The sequence below is a fragment of the Lepisosteus oculatus genome, chromosome 9 (genome assembly GCF_040954835.1).
Source record: "Lepisosteus oculatus isolate fLepOcu1 chromosome 9, fLepOcu1.hap2, whole genome shotgun sequence".
Taxonomy (NCBI): Eukaryota; Metazoa; Chordata; class Actinopteri; order Semionotiformes; family Lepisosteidae; genus Lepisosteus; species Lepisosteus oculatus.
The window spans coordinates 20236565-20251845 of NC_090704.1; the positions used below are offsets into that span (position 1 = coordinate 20236565).

At 32.2% G+C, this 15281-nt stretch overlaps 1 protein-coding gene across 3 annotated transcripts in view; it reads right to left on the reverse strand.

The window, feature by feature from the left end:
* Positions 1-15281, reverse strand: part of negr1 (neuronal growth regulator 1) — a 514135-nt gene that overhangs the window by 125758 nt on the left and 373096 nt on the right. For 2 of the 3 annotated variants that reach the window (XM_006634980.3, XM_015355743.2), the window contains exon 6: positions 13948-14096. In XM_006634980.3, the coding sequence (XP_006635043.1) occupies positions 13948-14096 (149 nt within the window). Of the gene's footprint in view, positions 1-1845; positions 1888-13947; positions 14097-15281 lie in introns of all 3 variants that reach the window. The other variant, XM_015355742.2, reaches the window with a different exon arrangement.

Below are 15281 nucleotides of genomic sequence, written 5' to 3' on the forward strand. Positions count from 1 at the left end.
ATCACTCAGAATGTTAGGAAAGAATAATGTTTTTAATTAATTAAATATTCCTAACAGCCAATGATAGAAAATTGTGAGATAGAATGTCAAATATAGAATCTTATCATCAACATCTTAAAACACCACCCCACCTATTACCTCTCCTTCCCCTACATCCAAAAAACCAACAGTTTCATTTCCCCCCCAAAAAATGTTTACTAAGCAGTATCAGAAAAAATCAGAAATAAGTCAATCAGAAAAAAAGGAAGCAGCATTAATAAATACTTCTGATCTGATCTCTCAGTATCAAATCTTGTTGATTTGTATTTAAAAATCATACTATGTTGTTTTTAAAGGGAGAATGTTAACACATCATCTACATATAAAAAGATGTCAACTATCTGTGAATGCTAACATTGCTTTCTCGAGCAGAACATCTCAGAGAGAGAGAGGAAAAAACCTTAGGTCTAGCTTTTTTACACATGGGCAGTTAGAAAAAATGAAAGTCACAAAACCATTCATGTATTTAAATAGTTAGATCATTGTTATTCCTTCTATTCCGAGCACGTAAAGTCTGATGAATTATTTTCATAAAGCAATGATCTTTACCATAGTGAATGTGGTGGGCTGGAACATAAAAGAACTGGACACCAGATTCTCTCAGCTCAGATAAGGCATGTCTCAGCTGGGCTGTAGCTGGACTATAATTTTACTAGAACCAAGCTGTAGCTCAGATCTCTTCACATAGTGAACAAAGCCAAACTGCCTGTGACCTTGTAGGAGCAGTTATCTGGTAGAATATTAGAGAAGCTTAAAATGTCTCTGTTTATACAATTCCCCACTTATACAATAGCAGTGACCGTAAGTAAGATGCCCTTTCACTCTATCAAAGTCCCCCAGTGCCAGAAGTGGAAATCATTTAGGATTGTTTTCTTCTAGAGTCATACAGGACCAACTGTTAAATTCACTCAGAAAATCTATGATGTAGATATAGACTAACCTATTCACTGTGTGACTATTAAATACCTATTTCTGTTACCTTAAGCCACCTGAGACCAAGTCCAGTTTTGAGAATAGTTGACATCTGAGATATCAAGTCAGTTCTAACCATTCTGTGAATTTAAGTCTGCAGCAATCTGTGAATTCATTTCAGTTTTGACAAGCACTGTTTGCTGCTCCATTGACTGTTACAGCAGACTGGCAATCTTAGCTAATTCAAGGAAGTTGAATTTCTTCAATTTTTTCAAAATTGAGGAAGAAATAGTCAAAGTACCCATTTTCCTCCAAGTAACCAACATCTCAGATGTCATATCAATGTATAATAAAATAAAAAAGAAGACAAGGATTACAGAAACAGTAAACGTTGACACCCAGAGCTCCACATTCTGGCACATACAGTACTGTAGGTCATGTAATCTCATTCTGGCATTATCTGTTTGAATTGTTGTAAAATCCCACTTTTTTGTTTTTTATACCTTATCATTCATTTGCAGAAAAACATTCTGTTTAGAAAAAAATGCAGAAGTCAATGAGAATAAAGCAAAAAGATACAACAGTGTTCTCCTTTTCATGCAGATTGCATTTGCATTGGAGGAGGAAAAGTGCAAGAGAAAATGCTGGCAAAAATTAGAAAGCATTGGTGTCAGAGCCACAGATGACAATCACAAAGATGAAACCACAAAGTGTCTTGTTGGAGGGGGGCGGTGAAAAAAATTGCAATGTGAATTCTGCCCACACTTATAAGACACAAAAAGCTGTACACCAGCAGGCATTCCAGCCAATCAGGATAATATCTAAATGGAACAGAAGTTTTCAGATTACAGAGTACCCAAATATACTGATTCTGTACAGTATGTGGATACTGACCTGGGCTTGAGACAGCACTAGTAGTGGTAGGTTCAATAATTGCTACAGAAAAAGGGGGAGAGGAAAAAAGAGAACATTCAAGTATTGTTTACATAATGGAGATGCAAACCAAAATTAAACATGCACAGACCACAGACAGAAATGAGAACATAAACTCCTGTCTCTAGGGACTATATGTATAAACATCTTAATGAAAGGAGAAATGCTGCTCTTTAGTCACCCATCTGCTTTGAAATCGTTTGTTGAAATACAGTATTAGAAATTTGAAGTTGGTACAAGCGACACACAGATTGCTCAACTGCATGATATGCACTATTTCCAGGATGATTACATAAAAAAAAATAATAATAATGTCCAGTAAAATGTATTGTGCAGACTGACTGACATTCTTCTTATATTATTTTAATGTTCATTTTATTATTGCAGTCTTAATTGCCTTTATACTTAGTGGGTGAAAAGCTTTTCCAAGCTTCACATTTGTTTCAATGTCTCCTGATAATTGCACATTTTAAAGAAAAAAATAAAGTATGTGTTCTTTCTCTATCTGATAATGTACTGTACCACACCATTGCTTCTCAGCATTAATTTACTGAATAAATGTGTTTATAACCTGTGGTGTTTTGAATACCACTTTTCTCAGAGGTATTGTACCTGCATGCAATTTATATGTAGGAAAGGACAGCAGCACCAAAAAGGTACAGCACCCACCTACATTGTGAATGACTTTATTCTGTGCCACAAGTCCTCTATAGAGCAGATGAGGAAAATTTAGAAATTAATACAAAAAACATCCCTTCTCCAAACTGATACAAAGCAATTATATTCCTCAACAAAGAAAACATTAACCAAAGAGAAATATGACATTCTATATTCAAAACAGAACAAAAACATACAGTACATTTCCTTATATTCTCATTATATTCTCATTTGTTCTGGTATCCTTTCACATTTTAGAAAAAACAAGATCTTCTGCTGTGACATCCTGTGGTAAATTGGCAATGTGGAGACTGTGGCAGATTAGTGGCTGACTTGACTTTACAGTACATTTCAGGAAATCATTTAAACCTTACAAAAGAGCAAAACAAACCATGTTGGCCTTATTTAAAACTGCAATTTAGACCTTTACATGTATCACACATACAAATTCAAAACCTGATAATAATACTCGTTGTTTTTCCCCTCTTTTAAACAAGACTTGTTTTGTACAACAATAATTTTAGAAATCTGAGCAATTTCAGTACAGAACGCATGGGTGAATTCACTAATATCACAACTGTAACAAAATCATTATATTGAGGGGGAAATGTTCCAGCACCCAGAATGTAGTTTGTGCAAATTTGTTTTTGTTTTTTTGAAAATAATGCATCATCTTAAAATTAATATTGACACCTCAAGATTTTAATGATGCACTTGTCTGTAAGATGTGAAGTCTGAATATTAAGCATTGTGTAATATTATATAGAAGCCAGAAATGGCATAGTCACTTGCTTACAAGTGCATATCAGTCTTCGAAAGTCCTTGCAATTCTAAGTGAAATATTTTCATCCAAGCTGTTAAATTACTATCTTCTTACATTGAAAACCTGAGCTGCTGTGCATATTGAGTCTGCTGTGCATATCGAGTCTGCCTTAAAGGAATGAAAGTCCTTTCCTTATTTAATCTTCCTTAATGATTTGTCATTTCTTTTGATTGTAGACAGATTATAATCTGTCTCCTGGTATATTTAGAGATTTGTGACAGAAGAATCTTTTATTTGACTTTTGCTGGAGTTCTGAAAGCCTAATCTCATCTGTACCTAATTTCAAAATGATAAAAATAACCCATTCATGCTTATACCTTTTGGCTTCTGGGATTTTAACAAAGTCAATATCTAAAGCAAAATGACTACAGATATGAAAATCAATATCACTCAATTTAGTAGTTGGAAAAGTTAAATGATTAAATTTGACTAAATTCTTATTCAGTAGGCATTAATTTGATCATATTTATGCTAATTCCATTTCTTGTGCAATAATTCACAACTTTATTCTTTATTTCCATGCATTCAATGCAGTATTTTGTCTTGTATGATCAGGTACAGCATGATGGTTAAAAATACTCCACTGATAATGGAGTAATTATAATGAAGATTGCAAATGGACTAATTTATCTGCACATTTATTAAATACAGGATATATATTTTGTAAAACAGCTAAACAAACAATTTTGGCTTTATTTAAAACTGAAATCGTTGACAGATGTTAATTGTGTTTCCATTGTACAATGCTAAAATTGTTTCACTCTAACTGTTGGACTATTCCATCATTCCATTTTCTAAAAGAAATGTTATTTTTATCAAACTTTTCAAAACTGTACTGCCACCAGGCACTTTTTTTCTATCTCTGTGTTAAGAAGTTTCTGATGAAAAAGGAACCTACTCAAAAGGTCCCTACAGTTTTTTATTCATACACTGTCTTACCCTGAAGAAGCTGTATGCAGTCATAATTGTCTCAGGTCAGGCTGGCCATGCACACTTGTCAAGGTAATAGCTGAAACTCTGCATGCAGCAGGCAAGGATGCAGACAGAGTGTGTATCACTTGTCAGTACATCTTATCCATGCACAAAGATGTCATTTGACATGCTAAAGCTACCATTCCCAGGAACATTCTTTTGTTGGCACTTTACAACATCACAGTGTCTTAAAACAGCTCCTTACCAAAAAAGGGCATGAGATCAACAGTTAAGGGTAATATTGTGCCGCTTTGTGTTTTCTACTGCCAAGTCAGTGAAAGCATGAAACCATCAAAGTTTTCAGACTTAAACCTTATGAAAGCAGAGAGTTCATGCATATGAGTCAAGCACAGTTTCTTCAAATTGTCTGTGGGGTACCCATATCAAAGCATTTGAATTGTAAAAAGAGACCAACAAAACTCTTTCAGAGAATCAAAGTACAAATAATGTATTTGCAGTAAATAGGCAGAACAAAAAAAGAAAGTACACAGACAGTACTTCTTGTTAAAAGAGTACTTTACTTATAAGTATTTGTTAAACAAGCTATACATGTACAGTACTGTACATAGTTATTTTTCTAATACAAGTTAACCACCCCTGCTAATATAAGCTCCAAGCGGGTAACTATTTTCCACTCCTCTCAGCAGATTGTAAGGAAATTATTATTGTTAGGGAGAAGAATAATATTTTAAATATATATATTCTAAAATTATATACTGTAATTTCACAAATTGTAATATTACAAACAATGTAATGTTTTATTTTGACTATGCTCACTTTGAATGCACAGTATCAATACCACCAGACAGCTTGATGTTCTTACTTTTTATTTTTTTAGTTATGGGTTTTATTCTGTCTTTGACTGCACAAGATTTATTAATTAACAATCTTATTATTATTATTACAATCTAGTATTGTTCATATGTATGTATTATAGAGACCGTGCATTTTTTATTTCTCCACAGAACTGCTTCTTAATGCAGCACATTTAAAAATTGTGTAACAACTTGCATAAAAAGAACTGTTGGAAATCCTATTTGTTGTGATATACACTTAGCAATGTATGATGCCAAATGATTCAAATACATCAGAAAATTACCTCAACTAGTTTATGTCCAGTTATGAATACCTGGAACATGTCATTTTTTATGAGTGATCATCTTAGAGCCAAAAGTTTGGAGCCAATTATGCTTGATTATTGTAATACAATATTAATAGTTTACTAAATATCTTATTATTTTATATGTACCATATGTTAAACGTTATTTTAGAAATCATATATGGCTACAAAGATTTGGGGCATCATTATCTTCCCTTCTCTAAATCTAGAAATGACAGATGTTTGAGTTTTAGCAGACTCAAGAAAAAAATGACTGCATGTATTTTCTTGTCTCTGACTATGGACAATCTTAAATGACACTAACCTTGTTAGCCTGTAGTCTTAAAATTATGTTGCCAAGATTATTTCACTAACACTGCGCTTCAGATTTTGCCAACATGGACTTATCTTCATTGAATTAGAGTCCTACTTATTTTTATAGATGTTCTTGCCAACTGGTGCTCTAAAAGTCCACATGCTTAATGCAAAATGTCTATAGTATTTGAACTACTATAATACTACTGTACTGTACTGTAGGGGTAAAAACCTTAAATGCTACTGTTGTTACTTGTTTAGTTTTTATACTGTGTGATGAGAAGTCCTTCGGGAACTGAATTGCAAAGTGTCTCAGTATCAAGATAGTCTGTACTGCTTCTCTCCAATGGACCTGCAACATCCATAAGAACCTGTGAAAACTGGCTGTCTACAATGAGAAGTTAATGTGTTCTGTCTGAAATGCAGACATTTTAAGTTAACTGTCACTGCTTTTGTTAGGTATATTTGTATAAAGTAAACTGTTACCGCCTGCGTATGTCATGTACAGTAATCACAAAGCATGAAAAACAATTAAATGCACTACAAGTTATTTGCTGCATCAGTGCAAATATAAAACTAAGGAGTAAAAGGTTTCTTGCTTACATTCTTAACTAACACTGTTACATGGAAAATTTAAGTAACAATTAATATTGAATCAGCCTTTTAATTTTCAAGTTTCCAGTATGAATAATAATGGCATTGTGTACAATAAAATTGTCTCTTAGCTTATCTGCATTTGATAACACCTTGTTATCTACCTTATCTTTTTTCTTAACTCTCAGTACCTTCCATTCAAAACTTAAAGTTCTGACTCTTTATTTTTCTCTAGCACTATCAGTCCCACAAAAACCATCATCCGTCAGCACTTTAGTGGAGAACATAATATTTCTGACATGCAATCTTCTTCAGCTTTTTTTATGAGACTGTAAAGCTGTTTAGTCACCTATGGAATTTTTTTTTTTCACTCAGTCAATGGGTATTCACTTTTGTTCATTTGATTTTGCATTTCACTTGCATGTTATGTAGCATCATTTTTTTCCATTATAATGTCTAATAGTTGTTAATGTTTCTATAAGTTGAAATAATAATTAATATACTGTGCAGATTTGTTGTATATATAATATGTAGATTTATTTTGCTGGGCATTCTCTTGTAAATGTGCAAATTAAGTAACATAATAATAATTATTACAGTCAAGTTTGTTATTAACTTGGTTGAAGTCTTTAAATAAACAAATTACTTTTTAAAATGAATTATTCTGTCCTTGGAAAACAATATTGTTTTCATCAGCTCCTTTTTGTCCAACATTGTACAGAAAATGTACTTTAAACAATGTTTTTAAACAAGTTATATGATAAAACATAAAATGTAGCTTTATTGTCCATCCAAAAGGGTGGAAATTTGTCTTTTACATCACCATACAAATCTACAAAAAACAAATAACACAACATAAAATTAATACATATAAAAAACTAACAATGGTCTTAGACTGTGCATACCTGTAATTTCAAAAGGGTACAAAAATAAGCAATAAACCCATTTCCATTATCTTTAGTAAGAAATTCTAAGTTCACAAGAATTAGGTATGTACAAAATATACTCTTTAGGTACTGTAGCTGCCTCAGAGAAAGGATAGAATGATTCATTTGGCTTGAATATCTTGTTTTCTGTTCTGACAATTAATAGTATTCAAATTAAATGCCTGCAAAATGAATGGTATCCATTGCTGCTGTATTTCCTATGTTTCATTATTGTTAACATCATCATCATATATATTACAACTCTCATATTTTAATGAGGCTGGAATTTTGGAGATCGGATTAAAGACTGAATACATTATGTTGAGTTTAAAGTTATACTTAATTTAAAGACTTTGATCCAATAAAAACTTTTGCTCTAAATCTTGCAAATTTAGGTATTTACAAGCACAAAGTGCAAATCATATTTGGAGATGTTAACAAGCAAACGACAACAGCCAAACATAATGACAAATTTATCATTGTTTACGGATATTTAGAAATGTAGGGAATAAAATTAAATTAATTGTATAAAGTTAAATTTTGGAGTGACCACAGCCTTTGTAATGATTATTCTTCTTTGTTTAGGACAGGCAGGAGAAGAAAAAAAAAACTAGAATAATAAACTTCAATAAAGACAGTAGATTTTCACACAGTTGTGGAATCCAAAGGTCCCCCCTACCGTGCAAGACGTTCCTTGTTTCTAATGTCTTTTCAATTAATGTCTTTTCAAGGGCACTTTTTTTATTGTAGCCAAAATAATATTTCCCTCAGGATATACAATGGTACCTTAAAGTGATTATTTAAAACACACAATCAGGTACTAGCCACAAAAGATCATGCACCTGATAGCCATCCAGTATCTGCCAATCCCTAATATTTGTTTTCATGACTTCTGCTTCTCACGTGTCCTGTCCTGAAGCATTTGCTCCTTACTGGCATGTACTCTTGTGCCCTGAGTACAAAGCACATTTTTTAACACTAGCTAACCAAAGACCTCACAGAATATCCATATATCTTGTAATCTACTTCAGTGTGCTTCAAGATTTTTTGTACACATGCATGTGAGACAGAGAAAGCATTATTATTTAGAACTGTTCATGTAAATATCTACGAACACAGTATTTTTTATTTTTTAGAAGATTCTTATTTAGTTAAGTTATGTCAATAGTTAACTGACATAATTTAAGTTTTTGTATTGCATAAGAACAAAATTGGAAACATAAGGAGGACATTTGGCTCATGTTGTCTGATAACCAACTAACCCAACCATTTCTTCAAGGATTCAACAGTCTGCTTCAACATAATTAGGAATTTGTTCTACACAACTCTTATATCAGGGAAAGAAGCATCACCTGTGTTCTGTCTTAAATGCTCATAAATGGATTATTACCTTTGCTCCCAGGTCCTTGAGTTGATATTGATTTTTGAAAATCATATTGACTTAGTCAATATCTTATAGGATTTTGAATACCAAAATCAAGAACCCACATAATCTTCTTTGTTCCAAGGTAAAAATATGTACTTTCCTTAGTCTGTTTGAATATGTCATTCCTTTGAGACCATACAGTACATTAGTTTGTAACATGATGACCCAAAATCTACATAACTTCAAATTGGTTCAAGTAGAATATAATACTAGTTGTATATAGTATCACAGTAAATTGTATTTTAATATAATTTATGTATAATAATGTCCCTACATTGCCTAAACAGGGAAGTGATGATGGTATATAAATGTTTATTGTAATGCTGGGTGATGGTTTGGTCATGGTATGTTTCTGGCTGATTATCCAGCTGTTATTCACATTAGTATCAGTTCTGCTTTCTTCATTTATCATTTATTTATAATCAATTCTAGTGTATACATATTTCTTAAGGCAAAATATTTTTCTCTTTTTTACTATTTCCATTTCATATAATAATTGTAACTGACCCCCCACCCCCACCCCCACCCCCAATTATTTTGCATACAGTAGTAGTTTTTTAATTGCCCTCTGGACAATCCCTTTTGCTTTCCTTAGAGAGCTACTCAATAAAAGCAGAAGTAAATTGCAAATTAATTTGTATTACACCACCTCAGAAAATATAGAACTAAAACTGTGGTGTTTGACGATATCAATAAACATATAATTCTTCTGCAATTTTGGCTGTGCTCATGACACAATGATTTTCAATCAGTTGTTCTCTGATGAAAAAATCAATTAAAAAATCAAATCAAATAAAATAAATATAACTGTGAAATAAAGACTAGCAAATCCAATAAACAAAACATTCCAAAGTTACCTGCAACACTCAGCTAGGTAAGTACAGTACATAAAGACTACCACGGATCAGAAACTAAACTTTCAATCTCTAGAATTAGAAATTAATACTTTTGATATGCATGCTTTAAATTACATTTAATAAATTACTGCTTTATATACTGTATATGTTTTTTAATGAAAAGTACAATATTTGGATAGCAGAATTTCTCTCTTCATCGTACAATAAGACATTTCTCACAAAGGACTTGCTATCATCTCCTACCAATTATGGATTATTCTGAATGACACATTTGTTGTCTTAACTTTCCACAATAATGTATTTACAGTAAAAAAAATCAAAACAGAAACAGAGAATGCCCCTTCTCAAGAATATTTGGAAAGGGAGAAAGTTATAAAATTTCCATGATAATAATAAGCAGTTTACAGTACCTAAACGATCAATACATATTCTATGGATTTAATGTTGTTAGAAACTTTGAATCCGGCTGTATTTTTAAACTATTTTTCCCAGCAAATTGTATGTATGTTATTTTTTAAATTTTGTAGACTTTGATCTGAATTTTCTTATGGAAATATTAACAGATTTGCAGTGTTTTATGTTTTAGTATGCTATTTCACATACAGTACCATGTACAGTACTTCATCTTTTGCTCCTTTAAAAAAAAAAAACTCACCAAGAATGGTCACAAAATAGCACAGCGTTAGATAAAAAGGCAAGAGGAAATGACATAGACAACCCATATGATTGATAAGAATCACGAAAGAACAAGTTATTCATTAGTCATCATCCAGTGGAGGTTTTGCCACACACATACTGAAGCTGATGAGAGCAATGAATACTCTTTACTGTCAATGTGTCTACTCTTATTTGAATTCATTGCTATATAAAGATGTTTACAGAAACTAAAGCACAACTTTAAACCATAGAAACATGCTCCCTATAAGATTCAGTAAACTATGTGCTTGGTTCATCTGCATTTTTATAGATCAGGAATTTCCTTGTGTTTCATCAGAACATCTGATGCACACAGCACAAACATTATACAGAGAAGGATTGGAGACCTAAAAGCATATTTACACATAATGCTTCTTAAAGTCAGAATACAGAAATCTGGGACTAAACTGAGCATAGTACTGATAAAAGGTTGCACAGCATGACTATATTACCATATGGTATAATGTAAAAGGGAGTGCATCATATTCACTGAAATGTGGGTCTAATGCACTTCTTGAGATTAATAGCACATCATACTGTGAATGCAAAACTATAAGAGGTTTAACACTTATACGCATGTGGTCATTTTAGTTTTTTTTATGTGTATAGTCATTAAAATCAACATGCACAAAAATAAGAAAAAAGGATATAGCCCTAGTCTTTAAAGTAGAAATGCACACACAGCAAATTTAAATGAATGATTTGATTTGAATAATCAACATAGAGTTTATTAGTGCTATGAAGAATCCTGCTTTCATGCTTGTGAGTTTTGAAAAAAAAAAACAAGTAGACCTTTTCCATTAAAGCAAGAGAAAAAAGGTTCAAGAGCTTTAGTTCTGAGAGATGTTCTGACTCACTCTTCAATAATAAACCCTTTCTTCATCTTTTACTAGAAATGCATTAGTGAAATATCCCTGTTTTGAAGCCACTTTAGCATTATTACTCTTACACTGTCAATCTCATATGCAACACTGTGGAATAGAGAAAAAGGGCAAGAGTTGGTTCTGTGGAGAAACCAATTTCAATACAATCAATACATTAAATGTTAAACATGTTTATCAAGTTGTTTTCTGTTTTGCTTAAGTGTTCCAAAGTCTAACCAAACCAAGAGAAAACGTACTCCACAAGTTATTTTTGCATTGCATTTTTTTTTTTGCAAACGGTTTTGCCAAGCAACCGATCCTCCCAGTTTAGTGATCTTCTTTGGGTTTTCAATCCACTTATAGGTCTTTCCCTTATATACCCACTCATGCCCCACTTTTTATTAACATCTGAATACTTGCAGCTTACTTTCAAATGTAAACCTACTTACACTTCCTTTCTTATACCCTATTTACAGTATGGGAAGATACTGTTTAGACAACAGTGAAATATTTGTTTTCAAATTGCTGTGCATAGCTCGGATTTGAAAATAAAACTAATACAGGAACATAATTTAAGGGTAATAGCTGAATAAAGTAACTGATAAGTTACTAGTCAAATCTCTGGATCTAAAAGACAACCTCAAGCATTTTTTCAGCACATACTGTATAGAACATGAGAGAGACATCTTGAACCCTTTCACTATATACAGTAGATTTTTAGGTATAAATTGATATAACCTCAAAAATCTCAAAGAACGTAAACAAGAAATCCTGCTGACAAGAGACCTTTCAGCCTGTGTATCCCTTTACTTAAGCTTTGAAAAGATCATCTTTTCATCCAACGTTGGATGCGTGTTTTACTATTTTAAAAGAACAATACACAGCTCAATACAAACAAGGAGTCCTTACACAAAACTCACCCACATTTAATACATGGTAAGCCCTTTCTCTTTCATGCTATTGCCATTAGGTAGGAAACATGTCTCACATTGTTGTTTTAATTATTAAATCACTCTCCAATGAAGCATTAAAATATTTTTACATACTCTGTCTGATGTTTGAAAAAAGAAGTAACTATTACTCACCTGATGTATTGTTGCGTATCTTATACGAGTTAAGAGTTAAATGAAGTGAAGTTAAGTGAAGAGTTAAATATTTAGTCATATTTAATGGGGATGCTGAAATTACAGTAAGATGCAAAGATTCAGAAACCTTGGTGTTCTTTAAAATAGATTTTGATATTCCTTGACTAAATATGTTTCACTATGGGAAAATAACACGGTGTACAATTGATTTTATCATTCTTCATTTTGATGAAAAAGTCAACATTGCCAGTCCCTGCAATCAAAATTGTTGTAATCAACCTACCTTGACGATTGAAGACATGATTTCACACAAGAGCCTCTATCTTCACAAAATGCATTTATTGTTCTTTATTATCTTTTAATTGCTTTTAAAATTGGTAGGTTTTTATTAGATATAAAATATCTATAATTTTGCAGTCTCTCCATCAATAGATATCGATTGGTATTAAAACAGCAATTCAAAGAGACTGAGCTGATTTTCTTCTCTTGGTTCTGCTACCATTAGCTGTCCTTACTTCAGAAATTGCTTGCCATTCTTCATTAGGGGAGTCTCTATGTTAGTTTATTCTTATTATCGTTCATCATAAAGTGAGTAAGACTGCATCTGAGACATAACAAAAAGTATTGCTTTGGACTTTATATAACATGCTTGATATTTCAGCTATAGAAAAACTGAAGTTGCACTAAATCCATGGTTTTGAAAATCTCAAAAAGTCTTTGATCTTTTTCTTCTTTGCATTAAAAGCACTCAGAGTCAGGTTTTTCCTTTGAAATGACTATCTTTACGAATATGTTTTCTTCCAATAAATTCTTGTTGTGCAGATACATATTCAGAAACACATAATAGTCTGCGTATATGATACATACAGCACATTAATAAAACTCTTGTAGTCTTGTAGTTTGTACAGTTGATGTCTACTACTGTCATTTGTTTTTTAATTGAAGACACATTCTAGATGATGGATATCATCAGTTTTGAGGGAGATGATTATAGGTATATATCCATCTTTTTTTCATTTAGCTAAAACATGATGAATTCTATACAACATAATTTAGTCTTTATAACCAACTATCTAGAAACATATTTTCTACTCATTTCTACTCAAGTGGGAATACATATATTTCTGTGTCCAAGGCTACTTTAAGAAAAGATAATTTGCAACATAATATTTTTAATTTAACAACCTTTGAAAAAAATCACAATTTTCTAGTAGAACAACATTTAAAATTACTGTAAAAATGTCACAATGAGAATCACACATGTCACTTTGTCAACATCAAAAACACAGTGAAGCTGAAATCATCACAGCTCAGAAAGCTACCTTAAGAGTCATAACAAGTATTTTATCCTTTTTCCTCATTAAGTTTGTTGACAGTTTGGTAATTTTTCCTTAATTTTTACCTGAAAGTGTCCTAGACACAAGTAGTATAAATGGGATATATAAGTAGACATATCATTGTTTCATCTAAAACCTTTTCGTGTTATTTTTTCTCATATTTATTCTTTTTCTGTATATACAGTTCACTGTATATGACAATATAAACTATAAGTGTGCAAATCTAAACTAAATATACTAGTCAGTTCTTATACTGTGGGTATGCAAAAACACTGGGGAGTAGTAATGCAGAGCACTATGACTGGAGATAAATGCACTACAATCTCTTTACAAGAAGAAGAAGCTTTTCAGTAAATTAATAGCACATAACCATGGAAACAAGTCTGCTTAGAGTTAATATCCTTGTGACTTACGGATTAGAGGCATGCTGGCATTGGCTGTTCCAAGGTTGTTGGTAGCAACACACGTGTAGTTTCCGTAACGATCCTCTGTCATGTTGGACACAGTGAGAACAGATCTTGAGCTGAGGTTCTGAATATTAATTCCATGCCCTTTAATGAGCCTACAGTGTAGAAAAAGTAAAAAGATAACATTTATCTTTAACAAATGTCAAATACAAGGGGTAATGCTTAGAAAACTGGAAAAACATTAATTCAACATGTGGTCATTACATGTAAACTGTATGTGAAAAATAAGGATTCCTGTATGGTCTACCCGAATGTTCTGTATAACACAGACACTATTTCACTGGATATATGAAAGTAGTAATGGGAGATTTCTGTCTTTTAGTATCTTCTTTAAAGCAAAAACTGACAAAGCTAAGTCATGAAACAACTTACAACACTGCAGCTCATTTGTCACCTTTCTGGGGTGTTTTCCTATAGATGTTGTAGGAGCAGTATAACAAAGACAGATATAGTTCACACAAATCACATAAAAAAACATTTAATGTATAGAAAATGTAAAAAACCTTTCACAGAAAAGGATAGATTTGATATATGAAAAATTGAGGTTGCAATTAGATGTTTATAATCAAACAGGTAATAAGCTAATTTATATATTCTAATTTTCCTTATGTGTTGGATTTCTATCACTCTGTTGTTTTTTGTGTTTTTAATAGAAGTTGTCATGAAAGGATGGCTTTGACTTTCTGAGGTTTGGAATATATTTCCAAATGAACTTTCAACAGATATGCAATTTACTGCTGCACATTTTATTTTCATCTACAGTGCATCAGGATCCAATATACTAAACACCACATTTTACCATTTTAATGAAATTGAAACTACTGTATTTGCTATACATACACTCTCAATGACCACCTTTACTTGATGAATACATTTGGAGCCTCATATAGGTATTTTTAAAAATAACTTCTCACAGTAGATCACTTTATTGGCCATATACAATTTCTTGTATTGAATTTGTCTTTTTTGTATACACCAACGTGCACTCCATGATAGACACAGACAGATTAGAGAAGCTTGGGGTCAGAGCCAGGGTCACAATATTTGGAACATTATAAATGCTATGATATTTTAAATGCTTTAATAATTCCCAAATTAATCCCACATACATACATATTTAGTAAAGAAACATAAATACATATTCATACAAGTAAGGATTTACAGATGAAGCCAAAAATACATGTCAAAACTGGAATTAGCAGAAAGAGCACTGCAGTATGGTCTGACAGGTGTGGCATGATCAATAGGAGGCATTTGTGTTTCATTAGATGTTACTGAAA